Genomic DNA, 17,858 nt, shown 5'->3' on the forward strand with positions numbered 1-17,858 from the left:
ACTACTAGAACAGAATCAGATGAGTGCAAATCTTTCATTTATTTATATACATACATACATAAATACATTAAGATGCTCCTTTACAAGCCATGAACTTGTTCTTTTACATTGCTGTTTAAGTGTAAACTGCGCTATGACTATTACTACTTTAACAGCCCTGATTTACTCTGGAGTAAACATAATTCTAACAGTTATTTTTTTACAAATCTGAAAGAAACATCCAAGGAGGAGTCAGCTTGTGTGCTTGAAACAACAATTAGATGCATCGACAACCCTGGAATCACCTCCCCTTATTTTTGTCAGTACCTGAAAGGCATTCTATATGCAGAAGTTAAATTTACTCTGACAGAACTTAAATATTTCACATGGGCAGCTAGCACAGCATTCAGGGGTTGGAATTCAACAATATTATCCTAAATAATTTAGACTGTGGAAAGTAATATTTATGGCTTTTGTGATTTGATTAATGTAAGTAGTCAGTACACGAAATAAATGCCCACAGGTGACCAAAAAATAATTACTGTATATATACTGTAGGACGCATGTGTAACAGGAAACATACTCAGAAAATAAATAGCCAACTCTACATTTTATTGGTCTCAAATAGAGTATTTTAATTAAATTATTAGTAATGTTAGGGATTTATTTTGCTTATTGAACTCTACATTTGGATCTGATCAAGGATCATCTGCTGTGTTGCAGAATCTTTTTAAAAATCACAATAATTTCTGTTAATGTTTAAACAGCAATTGAGCGTTTGGAGGCAGCAGACATATTTAAGTTGGAATACTGGTTCTAAAGCATCATAAAACTTGTATTTAAATGGCAATAATCTGAATCACTTGTAAAGTGTTCACTCAAGTGTTGCTCATCAATCAAAAATAAGATTTTTCTCGAACTAAGAGTAAGTTGGAAGAATTTTGCATGTTAGCTATAATTTTAAAGAAACAAAACCTATATCGTAGAAATTAATTTTTTCAAAGGCTAGCTCATAAAATACACAATAGCCACATGTTTACTACCATGACTAACTATCAGCTTGAGAATTCTGTATCAATTTTTATGTTATGCAGCAGATATCAAAGAACAACTCAGGAATGAACAACGGTGACTCACTACCTAACCCACACTGGAAGAATTTTTAAAATTATTAATTTGCTGATTCTAAAAAAAAAGAGCTTCTGATTTTAAAGACCCAGGCTCTGAGAGTTTGTCAAGATATCAGAAACATCAGAACCCTACTGCAGTCAAATCGGGAGGAAAAAAAGAATATCTTGAATATTAGAAATGTAATATCTTAGATGCAGAATGTTACTCCGGTCAGAGAAAACTTGCAAAATGATGTAATAAACTGTTAATGATTTTTTGATAAGTTCTGCCTGCTATTTAATGTCATGGAAACAGAACTTTCAGCTGTGCAATGATTAAAAATGAACACTAGAAACGGTCACCTTTCTTTATATGTAAACAGAAAATGCTGGAGAAACCCAGCAGGTCTGGCAGAATCTGTGGGGAGAAAACAGAAATAAAAGTCCGAAGACTATTCTTTGGAAGAGTTCCAAACTCTCACATCATCTGTTGTGAGAAGTAGACTTACTGAGTTTCCCCCTTCTGTTCTTATTTCAAATTTCCAGCATTCACAGAATTTTGCTTTCAGAAAGTACTGAAGATTGGTTTGAGAAAAATAAAAATGGAGGAGAAAGAAAATACAGACTTTCCAATGCCCCCAGTTATAGTCCCATTTTCCTCATTCCCCTTACCCCTTCTTTGCAGATTATATAGTTGCAGAATGATTGAGGAAGATGAGGTGCAAAAATGATTTCCATTCTGCGTAGAACAGTCCCAGAATTCAAGGTACAGGCTTTCTCATCAGGAAATTTCCCTTCAACGCAGAGTTGTGTCCGACTAACCATTAGCCTCATCAGGAGCTGATTGGACCAAGTCACACCTAGAGCTGGTAGCACTTTCTTATCTAATAAGCTGGAAAACAATTGTAACAGACACAAAATACAGCAATATAATCACACATTAGTAAAATTCTGATTAACCCGAAATATTGCATGCTTTACAAATCAAACAAGTTTCTTTTTCAAATAAATCAGCTTCTAGAATTTTGAGTAACTTCAGTCTGATATTTCTTCCTCTTCATTTGATAATGTAGACTTAAGAGGTCCTGAATGAACAAGGAGCATGAGCGATTATCTTCTCTGCTCTATTTGTGAGGAAGTTCCTCATTTTTGCTTTAGCCCTTATTTTGTTGGGTTGTCTGAATTCATAACTTAATGCAGAAATGGAAACAGGACAAACACATGGTTTTCTACTCTGACACAAACTATTGATATCGATATTTGCTGTGCTGAGATTTATTGTAAACCACAGTATACAACAGGTAGACACATACGGATCTATTTTAGTTTACAATTGCAAAAATGTAACCGTCTCAATTACACAGGAGAAGACAAAGTAGACGATATTACTAGGCAATGGCCTAGTGGTATTATTGCTGGACTGTTAATCCAGAGACGCAGGTAATGTTCTGGGGACCTGGGTTCAAATCCCGCTATGGCAGCTGGTAGAATCTGAATTCAATAAATATCTGGAATTAAGAGTCTAATGATGACCATGAATCTGTTGTCAGAAAAACTAATGTCCTTTAGTGAAGGAAGCTACCATCCTTACCTGGTCTGGCCTACATGTGACTCCAGACCCACAGCAATGTGGTTGACTCATAATTGCCCTCTGGGCAATTAGGGATGGGAAATAAATGCTGACCTAGCCAGCGATGCACTCATCCCATGAATGAATGAAGAGAAAAAAAGCATGACCGAAGATCCGGCTTTCAGAAGGCATTTGAAGACAGAATGCTTAGGAAGACAGATGGTTTAAGTACCAAGAGTACTGGGCAAGATGACAGAAAGCACAGGCAACAAGTAGAATAGTGAGATGGTGGAGGGATGAGTGGGGACCTGAAAGAGACCAGAGTTGAAGAAAGGAGTTTGCACCGGGCTTTAGGGTTCAAGGAACGAGTTTTAAGTTGCAAAGTCATAGAATGACATGTAAATAAATATTGAAATCCTAAAGTTGATATTTTGAAACCTGCAGAAATCATTCAAGATCCATGTCAAATTGTTACGACATGGAGTCTGACAGTGAACGAAAATATAGAAAGTATAAGTCATAAGTTTGCAGACGGCATGAAAATTATTGGTGTTTTTGACAGGGAGGAGGATAGTCTCAGGCTACAGTCTGATATTGATCAGCTGGTAAACTGGGCAGAGCAATGGCAGATGGAATTTAATCCTGCTAAGTGTGAGGTGATGCATTTTGAGAAATATAATAAGGAAAGGATATACACAATGAATGGTGGGTCCCTAGGGAGTACTGAGGGACAAAGCGATCTTGATGTACAAGTTCACAGACCCCTGAAAGGATCAACACATGTGGGCAGAATGGTGATTGCTGTACATGGGATGGTTGCCTTCATTAGCCGGGTCATGGAATATAGGAGCATGGAAGCCTTGTGACAAATTTATAAAATATTGGTTTGGCCACAGATGGAATACTGTGTGCAGTTCTGGTCGCTACATTATTGATGGATTGAAAAGTGTGCAGAGGAGATGACGTTGTCTGAGATGGAAAGTCTTAATTATGAGGACAGACTATAGGGTGTGTTTGTTTGCCCTGGAGCAGAGGAGGTGAGGGGTAAATCTAATTGACATATACAAAATTATGATAGGCAGAGAACAGGATAGAGTGTGAGAATCTTTTCCCCAGGCAGACATGTCTAAAACTAAAGGGCATAAATTTAAAAGGTGAGAAGTAAGTGGTTTAAAGGAAAATAAATTTTCAATAAGTGGGTAGTAAGGATATGGAACATGCTGCCTGGAGGGTAGTAGAAGAAGGTACTCTAACAACACTTAATAAGCACCCAGATGGGCACTTAAAATGCCAGGACATAGTAACCTAGGACCATGTGCAGGTAAATGTGATTAGTGTAGTTTGGTATTTGTTGGTTGGCATTAACGTGTTAGCCAAAGGTCCTGTTTCTGTGCTGTATGACTATGAAATCAGCCTTCCTCTCTATGCAACACAGTAAAATTAAAATCTTCTAAGACTCTCAAAATTGACTCCAAAAGTTCCTAACTAGACTTTTTGAATAACTAATCCCTGACTCTGCGAATAATCAACTCCAGACACTGGCTTATATCTTAAACAAAAGACATAGCAATTTATTACAAATATAGTAACTTCAGAAGAGCAAAATTAGATAAAGTAGTCTAGTTGATACTACAAACTCACAATCCTTTGTTTTCCATCCAAGCACACAAAAGGGAGATAGACAATCAAATAAACAAACAAACACAGTTAGGAGATAAATAAAAGGGAGTAACAAAACTGGCCAGATTGCTGAAATAGTTTTTATGATGTGTTGTTTTACAGGCATAGATGATAGTTTTCTGGTGGATTTTCTGAAGATGTCAACCAGGGTCACCTTTACAGCTCACTCAGATGAAAGCAGTAATAATTATAATCTAGTTTTCTATTCTCTGAGCTTCCAAGAGCTGCTCATAGGAGGACAGGCATGGAGCTTTCAGCTCTTCATGTTGTGGCACCAACAGCCAGATTCTTTCCCTGCAAAAACACTGTCCGAAACCCAAAACTTCCCAACAGACTGACTGTCGCCTCCACAAGGTACCAGTTGCCATTTAACATCTGCCATCTGCTTAAGCATAAGGTCTTTTCCAGACTTGCTGGAACTAATCCCCAGCTACCGACCTCATTAACAGCCAACCTCTGCTATCTATTCAAATATAATGTTCTTTTCTGGTGATGAAACATATGCAGAACCCTTTGATCAGGAACCCAGTTGCAATTAACTTCCAGACTGGGCCTTATAAAGAAACAAAAGCTTGTTTGGTCTGTGTTTCTTTTAACACAAGCTGTTACTCAAAGCCCAAAATTCATCTTTAGTTCACAGTTCCCACTAACAGCTCTAAACCAAAATTGATAAAAGAATAAAATAAAAATATTTTTAAAAATCAGTGGTGAGTGAGATTTGGTACAAAACAGCTATGAAATTTACTGATCGCGTTAGGGATTATGAAGTTTAGGAAATCATTGAGAACATGTAGAAAAGTCTAGAAATGGCAGAGGCATGAATTAGTGTTTTACCTTATTAATTACCAAGCTGTCAGACTTCCTTCAATCAAAGTGATGGACAGTGTTGCAAGTACTGCTTGCTCACTGATACTCCACTTGGGTTCCACTTGGACCATTCAGTCTTGGTCTGAGGAAGGGTCACTGGACCCGAAATGTTAACTCTGTTTTTTCCTTCACAGATGCTGCCAGACCTGCTGAGCTTTTCCAGCAAATTTGTTTTTGTTCCTGATTTACAGCATCCACAGTTCTTTCGGATTTTAATATAAATACTGTGGCTACAAGAGGTGGTCAAAGGCTAGGAATCGTTCAGCAAGTAGAGCAGAAGTCAGAAGTGGATTGGAATATTCTTGATTGACACATTAACCACCACCATCAACATTCACTCTCTTCACCCCAACACACCATCACCTTCAACATTCACTTTCTTTGCCCCAACACAGTGGTAGCAGTGTGCAGTGCCTACTAAATGCACTGCAATAACTCATCAAGACTGCTCTGATAGCACCTTCCACACTTGGAACACCAAAAAGTTAAGAGGTACTGCAAGTTCTCTTCCAATCGACACATTATCCTGACTTGGAATTATATCATGATTCCTTCACAATTGTTGAGGCAAAATCCTGGATTTCCCTACTTAACAGTACTACTTAGATACCTACACTCCAAGGACTGCAGCATTTCAAAAAGGCAGCTCATCACCACCTTCTCAAGGGCAATTCTGCCTAAGCCAGCAACCTCCAAGGAAAAATAAAACAAAGTTTAGTAAGGATGGAGACAGGTGGCATTACACAAGTGAAAATAGGTTGCTGTGATAACTGGATATGGGAACTAGAAGTCAGCATTAATCAATAAGATAGAGAATTTGTACACTGTTGGATTGATCTGGAGGTAGCACCGGCAGCCAGGAAGGAATGAGTTTAGTGGCTAGCTATGCAGTTCTACAACAAATAGACAAGATTGCTTTTGTTCTGCTGAACTTGGCATCATACATGGCTCATTATTATCCTTTCAGCTATCAACAGATATTAATTCAAGGCTGGAGGCAGTAATGTGTACATAGTCAACCTACAACCATCTAAGCAAGCTTGAAAATTACAGAAAATGTTATGTTGAGGTGTCATATCAATCAAGACAAGGATGGAACCTCAAGCCACACAGAAGATAATAACTAATTAAGTGCACAGCCCATTGCAGATGCATTGGTTGAATGGATATGGTATGGATTGATATGGAATCATATAAGAGCAGGGCATGGTGAAATAATTGAAGGAAGACAGTCAATACTGAAAGGCACAGAGAGTTCAAAATATAGCTCAATATGGTTGCAATCACACAGGATGCTGTCAATGACTTTGATGATATGCCTCCAGTCCAAAAAAACACAAACCTTCACCACCACTCTCTGTCTCCTGCATTAAGCCAATTTTGTATCTAATCTGCAAGCTCACCATAAATCCCATGTGATCTAACTTTATTAATTAGTCTACCATGCTGAACCTTGTCAAATGTTTTACGAAAGTCTAAGTAAACAACATCTACTGCTCTGCCCTCATCAATCTTCTTGCTTACTTCCTCAAAAAACTAAATCAAATTTGTGAGACATGATTTCTCTTGCTCAAGATCATGCTGATTATCCCTAATTATTCCTTGTCTCTCCAAATGCATTTAAATCCTATCTTTCAGAAACAACTAGAACAACTCACCCACCACCGAAGTCAGACTCTCAGGTCTATAGTTCCCAGTTGTATAGTTGTAAAGTCTCTGTTCTGATAGATTAATTCCTTTTTGCACTCTCTCTGTGCTTGCCTATCCTATATAATATTGGGACCAGAAAAATGCACAGTACACCAAATGTTTCACAGAATCTTGCTTTGACTATACAAGTTTCCTCTTTTTGAGTTCTATTCTTCTGGAAATGACCAATGATTTATCACTGATGATTCCCTTGATCCCATCTTGCCTCTACTCCATTTGATCCTATTAAATAATTCTCTCATTCAGCAAAAATAATTCATAACATGCAAATGAAAGCTTTCAGGAAAATATTATACTTGCCCAAAATTACCCTGAGGCAAATGAGAGTCATTTACCACGTCTGTTATCTGTAAGAGATAAAGAGAAAAAATAATCATTCTTGTCACATTACCCTTTACTTGGTCAAATATATTTTATACTCAACTTACTTCACTGGGTCAACATTGAAGGCAAGACAGAAATACAGGAGATAATCCTGTGAAGTAAACAAAACACCATTCCTATACTTTGGGTGAAAATGTCTCAATTCTGCTCAGTGCCTCGTCTGGATAAGATCAACAACAAACTTTTACCCTTTCGTAGTTTATTTTCTTGACCTAAATTACTGGTTACATAATACAACTATCATAAATGTTTGTATTTTTCTGCTTTGATTTATTGATTGTTTCTAATGTTACAGCAGCTGCATCATCTTTATTTGTTTTGGTAGTTAAAAAGACTACCAATGTTCCAGAGCGAAGCTCTGGAGTAATTTCATCCATATTTAATGTCTATTTCATCTAAAAAGTCTGAAGACAATATATTTCAGAATCCTAGAATATTTCCTATTAAAAACAAAGCCTACTGTCTTATATTTAGCATTTATATTACTATGTTAAGAGTCCAAGATATGGGAGTCAATGTCAAAGGTGTAATTTATTTCTGAAAAGGTTTTTGAACCACCTTAGTTAGTGCCATTAGTCAAGGACTTCCAGGATTTTAACAGTAACAAGATAAAAATAATAACAGATCCAAGGCAGCACTGATAAAGATTTGGAGGAGAATTTACAAGTGTTGGTAATCTGCGCACCTTGCTCTTTATGTGGCCGGTGGGGGAGGGTTGCAGGTTAGGAGATGCAAGTATATAAAATGTGTAGCTAAGTGTTTAAACAATGTGAATTAAATATTAGTTTGAAAAGTCATACCTGATTGACACAGATGACAGGACTACTGAACTGATGGCTGAGGTGATGGAGCATGGCTCCAAATTTCTGAAGACATTTGGCCTTGGCAATCGAATCGCTGATTCCAAATTCACATCTGAATAAAGCTGCAATTGAATCAATCACCACTAGGCGTACCAAGCCTCGTGACAATAAGACTGGTAGTCTTTTGCTGATGCAGTGATTTAAGGATTCCTATCAAAAACAAAAAGGAGACTGATTTTTCTAAAACATACTTAATACAGCACTTTCTTTCTTCTTTCATAGAATGTGGGGGTTGTTTGCAAGGCCACCATTTGTTGTCTGTCCTAATTACCCTTAATGACTTGCATTTCCGACAGCAGTTAAGTCGAAGAGTCAACCTATTCGTTCTGGAGACACATGCAGGCCAGACCAGGTTAAGATTGGCAGATTTCCTTCCCTAAAGCCTGTCAGTGAACTAGATGACATTTTAACAACAATCAATGATAATTTCATGGTTACCATTACTTAGGCTAGCTTTCAATTCCACATTTTCCTAAATTGAATATAAATTCTACCAGCTGTCATGGAGGGAATTGAATCCATGTCCCTAGAACACAAGCCTGAGCTGTGATTACCAGTCTAATGACATTACCACTATATCCCCATCTCTCCTTGTTGCCATAATTTTGTAATTATATATTTCGTGAAGTGCTAATCTGACTTTTTAAAATTGGTACAGCATCTTGTAGAACATCCCAAAAAGTCATGAGACTGCCCTTATTGATTCACTGTCAATCAAAAGCAGATAGACTGGTGTATTATCTCAGTACAAATCATAAAAAGCAACATTTAGAATTTGATTAACCTTTGGACAATACAGTGGGTCATCTGTCTGGGCAGCCCAATTTCAAAACAAACACCCACAGTTTGGGATGCCCTGTGCTGGTGTATCATACTTTAACCTGTTATCAAAGTAAACGGATTTATTGAAAACAATCTTATTACATTACAGTAGTTTTTTATTTTACGACCATGGAAAATATCAAAGACAAAGGAACTATAAGATGATGTTGGACTCACCACATCTGCAACATGTTCAATAAAAATGTTGTTACCAAACTTAATGTTGTTGACAATATCGGGTGGCACATCAGTTCGTAACATGGATTGAAAGGCAATCAATTGCTGTAATCGTTTATTTGGAAAAGTATCTTCTGTACAAATATACACAGCTCCTGGAAAGATAAGTTCAACAAGTTCAAAAGAGGCGACTAGGGCAAAAGGCAAATTCCTGGACATTTCCCAATGCTCCTAAACAACACAAATTAAAAAATGAAGATAAAAACACTGTGAAGATTGTTGCATTTCATTATCATGAAGATTGTTATGTAGAACTTACAACTGGTTACATTCGGTAGAATCAATTTTATCAATTATCTAGCAAAAATACCCAAAATTTTATTCATTTAATCTGGAGTGCTCTGAAAACGTATGTCCTGTCAAATCAGAGAAATTATTAAAGTTATTACAACTAATGAAGGGAGTGATCGGCTCACCTATTTTTAACTCTCTTTCAGTTGGTCACCACAAATATTTTTCATAAGATCATAGAATCCCTACAGTGCTGACAGAGTCCATTCAGCCCATTGGTTCTGCCCTGACCGTCCGAAGAGCATACCAACCATACCTACACCAACCCTGTCTGGGTAACCCCGCAAATACCATGACTAATCCACCAAGCTTGCACATCCCTGGTCGTTATGGGCAATTTAGCATGGCCTTTTCACCTAATCTGCACGTATTTGGTCTGTGGCAGGAAATTGCATGCAGCTAACTCACTTTGAAAAATTTAGTTAACCAGATCAAAGAATTTAAGGGCACCTATTCCAAACTTTATTGAGGGAAAAGAATTTGTATTTATGACCCATCAAAAAACAAGAAAAGGTGACATCTAACAGATACACACCACACAGGAAGTTGGGGTGGGGAAAGCAGGCTGTCTGAACAGACAGTAAGGTACAGACAGTACAATTTAAGATTTTAAAGAGTTATTGTATTGCAAAACTTGTAGGTAACCTTGACTTCTCAGTGGGCAGTAGTTTTTCCAAAAAAATAAAAAGAACATGGATGCTGGACATCTGAACCAAAAGCAGGGTTCTGGATTAAAAACAGATGTGGTAACATCTGTAGAGAGAAAACTCAATGTTAAGTCCTGAAGCCTGTAAAGTACTGAGGACGAAGACAAGGTGCTGTTCCTCAGCTTTTCCAAGATGCCTTTTCACCACCATTGATTTCTGAGATTGAAAAGAGATGTAAGAAAAACTTGTAATACGTTTGTAGTCAGTCCATGTTGTTTTCTCTCTCCTTCGTTGCTCAAGACAAGCCCTTGATATATGGTTCATTTGCATATTCCAAGTCAAACACCATTGCCTTTTTCAAACTGAAAACTCCTTAGGTAACCTTTCGTCTACAATGTGAAGTTATCACGTCAGTAAAACAAGAGATGCACATTTCTTGATACCCGCTAAGTTTCAGTACCTCTTGATTAAAATGGTAATTCTGTTGGTGTCAGTTTTGGATATTCTATGTAGGTTTCCTTGGCTTAGCAAGTGATTGTAGGAGCCATTTTAGGTCAATAATGTCACATTTTTAAAACAGGTATCAAAGTCAAATGATGCCCGTTGAGTATTGATCATCCATTTTCACTACAATTGTAACAAATTACATATTTTAAAAATAAATGAACTTATCTTGGAAAATCTCTTTTGGGCAGTAAGAGAAAACAATGTACAAAAACAAGCAGAGGCCACATATATTCAAAGAAAATGCTGTCAATTTTGGAATTTTCAGGTACCTCAAATTCATATCCCTAACTCACTGAACAATTTTTTTTTGACTGTTTAACTTGGTTATCATCACTATCCTAAGCGATAATCCATTTATTTTCTCAGTCCTTGAAGAAACGATTTAAGTTTAGTTTGTGGTTCCTCAGCACATTAACAATTAATTAATATTTTAAAAATATCACTTTTTTTTTTTTAAAAGTCACTGCTCCCATTCCCTTTGGACGTTAGTCCTTGAGGAGCTCCTGGATTCTCTGTTCCATATTCATTTTTGACCACTCAGGCTAAAGGCCACAGCACTGCAAAGAATTTGGAAGCTCTCTCTCTAGCTTATTGTTGTACTTTTAATTTTCTTGCTTCTATCAAAGACCTTCTGAGACTATTACATCAATTGCTGTGGCTTGAGTGAGCTTTAAGAGATGCAGACCACCTTTCAAATATATAGGCCAGCTGTATCTCATGCTAACAGCACCCGTATCTGGGACCAGTGCTGAATGTAGAGCCAGCCAGTAGCACATTTCCCATTGAGATCATATTGAACAGCAGACAGAAGTTTAACCAACTGCAACAGTAATCATGCATTACAATCAGAGCTTTACAGAGAGTGCATAAAGATATCTGTTACTTTGAACCGAGCCTTTCTCCCCATTCATTTCTTTTTAAACAGACCAGTGACAACAGCTTTGTCTGTCTTAGCCTCGCATCGTAGCAGATTGAATTGAAACAGTACACCAAATATCCAAAACAGTTTTGTTTTTACCTGCATCTTGCCCACCATAGCTACATGGGAACTGTACAGACAGGGACAGTTGCATGCAAATTTGTGTCTTCCCTGCTGAACTCTCACCGACGATCTCTGTAATTCCCATTAATGGGATTCCACCTCCAAGTAATGAGTCCACTACCGGACAACCCATGCTAAGTTTTTGGTTCTGGGTTGGAAAAGGACATTCTCCATTGTATATCTGGAGGGCTGAGGAAAATACATTAAACAACAAAAAACACAGTTTATTGTATGTAACATTACAAGTCTAAATACTTCGAAATATTTGTTGAAATCAAAAGGTTGAGGTATAATTTACAGGGGCATTGATATACACACACTAACTAAGATTATAAACCCTGGGGAGACATATACTTTTCAATATACTATTTTTATTCTCTTTCATAGTAATAACTCAAAGCTATTTCTTGCCTTTCTTGTTACTTACAGATCCTTACAGGCAGGAAAGCAGACAATAATTATATTGGTTACTGTCACACTCCACATTACCATTGAGATGCACAAGAGTAATAAAAATCAAATCACCAATTTATATTCTCTCTTTTGATCTTTCTCAATCATTTGTTTAAAGAAAGGAAGTATAAATTTGCACTCAAAGAAAGAAATGACTTGCTTATGGATATAAGACATTACTATATGATATTTGCAAGCACAATCTGCACTATAATGCAATTTGTTAATATGTTCAAGCAGTGAAACCTGGGCTCCTGGTTTGTGAAAAATAATCCAAATTATTTATTCAACTTAACTTTACCATTACTCATCAAATCTGTTACTTTTCTTATAACAATTCACTTCTTTGTCTCTCACCCCACCCCACTTCCTTCCTGATCCCAGAACTGAAGTCCCCACAGAGTTCATGATAATCTTGGTATGTAGATATTTGACAAACTCTGCAACTCCCTCTCCTAAAAGAGTTAATCAATTGTTATTAATAGGTGTCAATTCCACAAACCCTTTCCTGTAAAACAGGAAAAGTTTAATGTCTAATCTATGTTTTCCTTCTTCATTCTCTTGTTTCTGCTTCTTCAGCCTTGAAGATGGCGACTCCTGTTGGGGTACAATTTCATAAGCATTGGCTATCCACAAGCATCTCATCCAACGGTTATTTTTAGTGCATGACCCCGCAATGATTTCAGGCGCAGACTTAACCACAAAGATCAAAACAGCTGATCACAACTCATTTTTCATCTGACATCATGTGGATGCTCATAGGAATGCAGTCAGGGTGGAGCACTTGCAGATTTTGCCGATGCCTTGCTGGAGTGCTCAACAATTAATTATTTTGCACTAACTGCCAAACCACCAGAAACTAACTAATAGATGTTATCTGTGGCTTGGACATGTATATTTCTGATGTGGTATGACGGAGACCTGCATTTACCAACTATAAGTTCAAGTTGTGTGTTCATATTCTATTTACAAATAATATCAAAGTCTCACAGCACTTTGGACGGCTTAAATTCATAATTCCCTCAATCTCTGTCGAATAAATTTAAACTCAATAACTCAGAGCTAAGTTCTGAAATGGCTTTCATCACCATTGGCTATATAAAAGCACATTATTAAAATCTCAAACATAAATTATACTTGCATTGTGATTAAGCTCTATAAAACTTAGCTCTTATAAATTTTAAAATGTAATAAATCTGAAGATTTAAGCAAGTGTTATGTAGAAATTTGTTCCTGCAAAATATTAAACTGAAGTCATCTAAATATCACTGAACATTAAATAACTTTAAGATTCATTACAAGACATCAATTTATTCAAAGCTTCAGAACGATTTGTGAATTACTGCTAAAACACATACAAGACATTTTTAAACGTTTATTTGGCACTGATTTCTGATCTTGCAGACATAAGATTATATTATAACTTTTACGTACCTGTTACCACAGGATCACTCTTTATTGTTGCTGCGACAGTTTTATGCAGATACTGCACATCAGAACTGGACAATTTAGTGAGTCTCTGCAGATCTGGTCCCGAAAGACATAAGATTTCTTTCATTGATTGGATGTTTGCTAAGACAAAAAAGATTTTTTTTGTGAAAAGAGCACTACAATACATACATGACTGTGATAAACCAGACCAGAAACAACCACTGAGAAAGCAAGAACTGCAGATGCTGGAGTCAGAGATAACAACATGTGGAGCTGGAGGAACACAGCAGGCCAGGCAGCATCAGACGAACAGGAAAGCTGACGTTTCGGGTCAGGACCTTCTTCAGATTTTTTCTGAAGAAGGGTCCCGACCCGAAACGTCAGTTTTCCTGTTCCTCTGATGCTGCCTGGCCTGCTGCATTCCTCCAGCTCCTCACTTTGTTATCAGAAACAACCATTATTGCCATTTGAGCCACATATGGTCACAAGAGCTGCCAATTCTGTACACAATAATAGGTAGATAGCAGTAATTCCTTCATCAAAATAACAAACCCTACTGTTTATCATTCAATGCAAAACAATAAAATGTCTATTAAATAAGACAGATATTTAACAAAAGCATATTGCATATTCGTTTCCATGTTAACAATTCTACAAAATTACATAGGTCTGAAACTAACAGAGAATGCTGGAGAAACTCAGCACGTCTGGCAGCAGTTGCGGAGGGAATTAATGTTTCAAGTCTGGTATGAGTCTTCTGAAGAAGAGTCAAATGGAGGACAGTGTTCATGGTCTGAAGTTGTAGAACTAAGTGTTGAATTCTGAATGCTGTAGAATGCCCACATGGAAAATGAGATGCTGTTCCTCCAGCTTATGCTAGGCTTGCACTATAAGAGGCGTTGGTCAAAAACGTTAGCATAACAGCAAGATTGTCTTGTAACAGGAAGTGACCATAAGGTTGGGGTGAAACTTGAAAGCTGAGCAGTGCTCCAAAAAGAAGTCACCCAGTCAGCTTCTAGTCTTGCTTCTGTCAAGGAGACCACAAATAATTGCAAAGTAACTGCAGATGCTGGAAATCTGAAATAAGAAGAACAGAAATTGGTGGAGAAACTCAGCAGGTCTGGCAGCCTTCATGGACACAGGAAAATACAGTGAAAGTTGACTCAAAATGATTTCCTCAGAACTGAAGGAGACTGCACTGAGTAGTGAACAGGCTAGATTGAAAGATGAACAGTAAATTGCTGCCTCAGCTGAAAGGTGTTTGGGGCCTTGGACAGTGAGGACAGAGGACGTAAAGCAGCAATTGTTATAAGCCCAGCAACTGCAATTAGGAAGGTATCTGATACCATCACTTCCAAGTTTCTGCAGCACTTTATTTTTATTTCAGATCTCCAGCATCCTCAGTTCTTTGCTTTCAATTTCCTTTTAAATGTTACTCCATATTGGGTTTACATTACCAACATTACATTTTTTTTAATCTCCATTCATTGATTCTTGTTGCAACTGTACAGGACCTTAGTGAGACACACCTGGAGCTTTGTGTGCAGTTTCAGACTCGCTGAAGAAGGATTAATCTGGCTATGGAACAAGGGCAACAAAGGTTACCAGACTGATTCCTGATGCACGTAAAGAGACTAGATCAGTTGGACTATATTCACTGCAGTTGAGAATTAGGGGATCTCACAGAATCCTATGAAATTCTAAAAGTACTGGACAGGGTAACCGCAACAAAGATGTCCCTGATGACCAGAGAACCCAGAACCAGGGTGTCACAGTTTAAGGATATGGAGTTAGGAGAAAATATCAGAAGAGGAGAATTTTCTTCACCCGGAATGGTGAGCGTATGGAATTCTCTGTTCCAGAAAGTAGTCCAGGCCAAAACATTTGATTATTTTTTTTAAAATATAGTTCTCAGGGTTAAAGAGGTCAAAGGACATGGGGAGAAGGTGAGAACAGGGCATTGAGTTGGATGATCAGTCATGATCATATTGAATGATAAAGCAGACTGGCCTCCTATTTTCTATCTTTCTGTGAGGCTTCCTGACCTGCAGAATGCGCCCAGCACCCGCAGTTTGAATTACTCACAAACACACCTTGCTTAACTGCAGCCACCACTTTAGGATTCAGATCTAAGTGACTCCAGTCCATCGCGGGCTCTCCCGCCTTCAGTGATTGCCACCAGCCGGTCGGCCCATCGAAACCGGGCAGTGTGGAGGGAGCGGGGATCGCGCGAGCCGGAGGTCATGGGTCACTCTAACTGCCCCTCCCACAAACAGAACACCGCGTCCTCGTCGGTATCATCACTCTGATATCGGAGGAAGTTCTCGAGTCCATAACAAACACCACTGAAAATAATCGCATACCCTCCACCTCTTCTGTATCCTATGAAATATTTCAACATTCTTACTCTATTCGACAGTTTATTGTAATTCTCCATCCTGAAGTACTACATAATGTGATCATGAAGAACCTAGCCTGGAAGTGCGGCTGTTTTCCAAAGTACACGATTGGCTGAAGCGGCACTTTAAAGGATGGTGATTCGCCCGGGTTTCTGTATTCGCCGACGTTTCAACATGCTGCTGTTTGATTGGCTGATATAAAAGACAGCCCTTCGGTCCGTAGGCAATAATTGACAAAGCTACCACGTAGGGGATATCGAAGTTTTTCTGATGAAGGGTCTAGGCCCGAAACGTCAGCTTTCCTGCTCTTATGATGCTGCTTGGTGTGCTGTGTTTATCCGGCTCTACACCTTGTTATCTTAGGGGATATCGAAGGATTGGCTGAGGCGTGCGGTTGGATATCTGTGATCAGATTGGCAGATATTGGAAACGCCTGGGGTCTGACTGAAAGCGATTCAAGATACTCGGATCTGATTGGCTATGATGTGTGCTGCCGGGTCTGATTGGCTACTCTTTGAGACATTCGTATTATGATTGGATTTCCAGTGAGATGCTTGGGTCTGATTGGCTGTAGCGTGATGAGCCTGGGCCTGATTGGCTGTGGTTGCCAACCCTGGGTCTGATTGGCTATGGGTTGAGGAGTCTTGGTCTGATTGGCTGTGAGGTGATGAGACTGGGCCTGGTTAGCTGTGGTTAAGAAACCTGGGTCTGATTGGCTGTGAGGTGAGGGGCCTGGGTCTGATTGGCTGTACTATTAGATAGCGACTCGGGTGGCACACTCGGCTAACATGGCGGCTACGGCCGATGGGAAGAAACTGGTACGTAGTCCGAGTGGACTCCGAATGGTGCCGGAAAACGCGGCGTTCAGTAGCCCCTTCTCGCTCGATGAACCTCAGTGGGTCCCAGACAAAGAGGTAAGTGGCTTGTCTATTCGAGCCGGGCACAGATGGCCACAGTTCTAACCCGCGACCACTGTTGTGCGTTCTGAGGAAGGGTCCCTGGACCCGAAACGTTAAACTGATTTTTTTTTTCCGCAGATGCTGCCAGACCTGCTGAGCTTTTCCAGCAACCTCTGCTTTTGTCACTGTTGTTAAGGTTGGGTAACAGCTGCGTGCCGAGCAGCTCAGTGGGTGACCCATCCTGTCAATTATTTTTAAATTCGTTCTTGGAAGATGTGCGATCGTAGCTGGGCGTTATGTGTTGAAGTGGGCTGAGCTGAGGCGGGTTGGCGGGGGTGGGTAGCAGCTACGGCAACATCGTATTAGATTGTTTATAAAATGTTGCTGTCGGATTTAGTCCGGTGGCGTTGAAGTGAGAGAGGCGTCGCTCGTTTATAGCCCATCTGATTTTGAGTTCGGTTTGTTTGTTTGTTTGTTTGTTTGTTGCTGCCTTTCTAAAGTAATTGTGAAAATGTCGGTGAATGGAAGAAAAATTCAAAAGGAGTGTAGGTGCTAAGAGTAGACTATTCAGCCACTCAAGTCTGCTCTGTCATTCAGTATGATTGTGGTTCTTCTTCTCAACTTCGGGGTTTTTTTTTCGGGGGGTGGGGGGGGGGGGAGGGTGGTTTCGTCCAGTTCGAACACAACTAAATTCTGTGGTCAATAAATTGTGCCTCAGTGAGTAAACGATTATTTTTTTTTAAGTCCAGCGTTTCCGGTGCGCACGCAACCACACAAGGATGGTATTCCTTTTCCCTGTACCAGTGTTTGTTACAGGCAACTGTTTGGACAGTCTGCTTCACTTTGGTGCTAGTTTGTATGGATTTCTGTGTTATGATCAGTGTTTTATAGGAAGTAGATTAAGTCTATCCAAGTTTACCTCATAGATAGTAGGAACTGCAGATGCTGGAGAATCTGAGATAACAAGG

The 17,858-nt window shown here is 38.8% G+C and overlaps 1 protein-coding gene across 3 annotated transcripts; it reads right to left on the reverse strand.

Moving 5' to 3' along the window:
* Positions 1-20: 20 nt before the first annotated feature.
* On the reverse strand, positions 21-16,359 carry xrcc3 (X-ray repair complementing defective repair in Chinese hamster cells 3). 3 transcript variants are annotated; one of them, XM_048600254.1, is made up of 7 exons: positions 15,686-16,359; positions 13,596-13,733; positions 11,685-11,897; positions 9,162-9,316; positions 8,100-8,312; positions 7,216-7,262; positions 21-1,980 (listed from the first exon to the last, which is right to left on the reverse strand). In XM_048600254.1, the coding sequence occupies exons 1-7, from the start codon at positions 15,738-15,740 to the stop codon at positions 1,731-1,733; spliced, it is 1,071 nt and encodes a 356-aa protein (XP_048456211.1). In that variant the 5' UTR covers positions 15,741-16,359; the 3' UTR covers positions 21-1,730. The 3 variants fall into 3 exon arrangements, with proteins under 3 accessions (XP_048456211.1, XP_048456213.1, XP_048456212.1); XM_048600256.1 differs by having other exon boundaries at positions 15,956-16,358; XM_048600255.1 differs by having other exon boundaries at positions 16,000-16,357.
* Between the last annotated feature and the right edge of the window lie 1,499 nt (positions 16,360-17,858).

The sequence above is a fragment of the Rhincodon typus genome, chromosome 8, assembly GCF_021869965.1.
Source record: "Rhincodon typus isolate 14 chromosome 8, sRhiTyp1.1, whole genome shotgun sequence".
Classification (NCBI taxonomy): Eukaryota; Metazoa; Chordata; class Chondrichthyes; order Orectolobiformes; family Rhincodontidae; genus Rhincodon; species Rhincodon typus.

Excerpts from the sequence above, each read along its gene's own strand:
- xrcc3 (XM_048600254.1), bottom strand. The coding sequence starts at position 15,740 with ATGGACTGGAGTCACTTAGATCTGAATCCTAAAGTGGTGGCTGCAGTT. Across the intron at positions 13,734-15,685 it reads GGTGGCTGCAGTTAAGCAAG|CAAACATCCAATCAATGAAA; the intron begins GTGTGTTTGTGA and ends TTTTTGTCTTAG. Across the intron at positions 9,317-11,684 it reads CTATGGTGGGCAAGATGCAG|GAGCTGTGTATATTTGTACA; the intron begins GTAAAAACAAAA and ends TTATCTTTCCAG.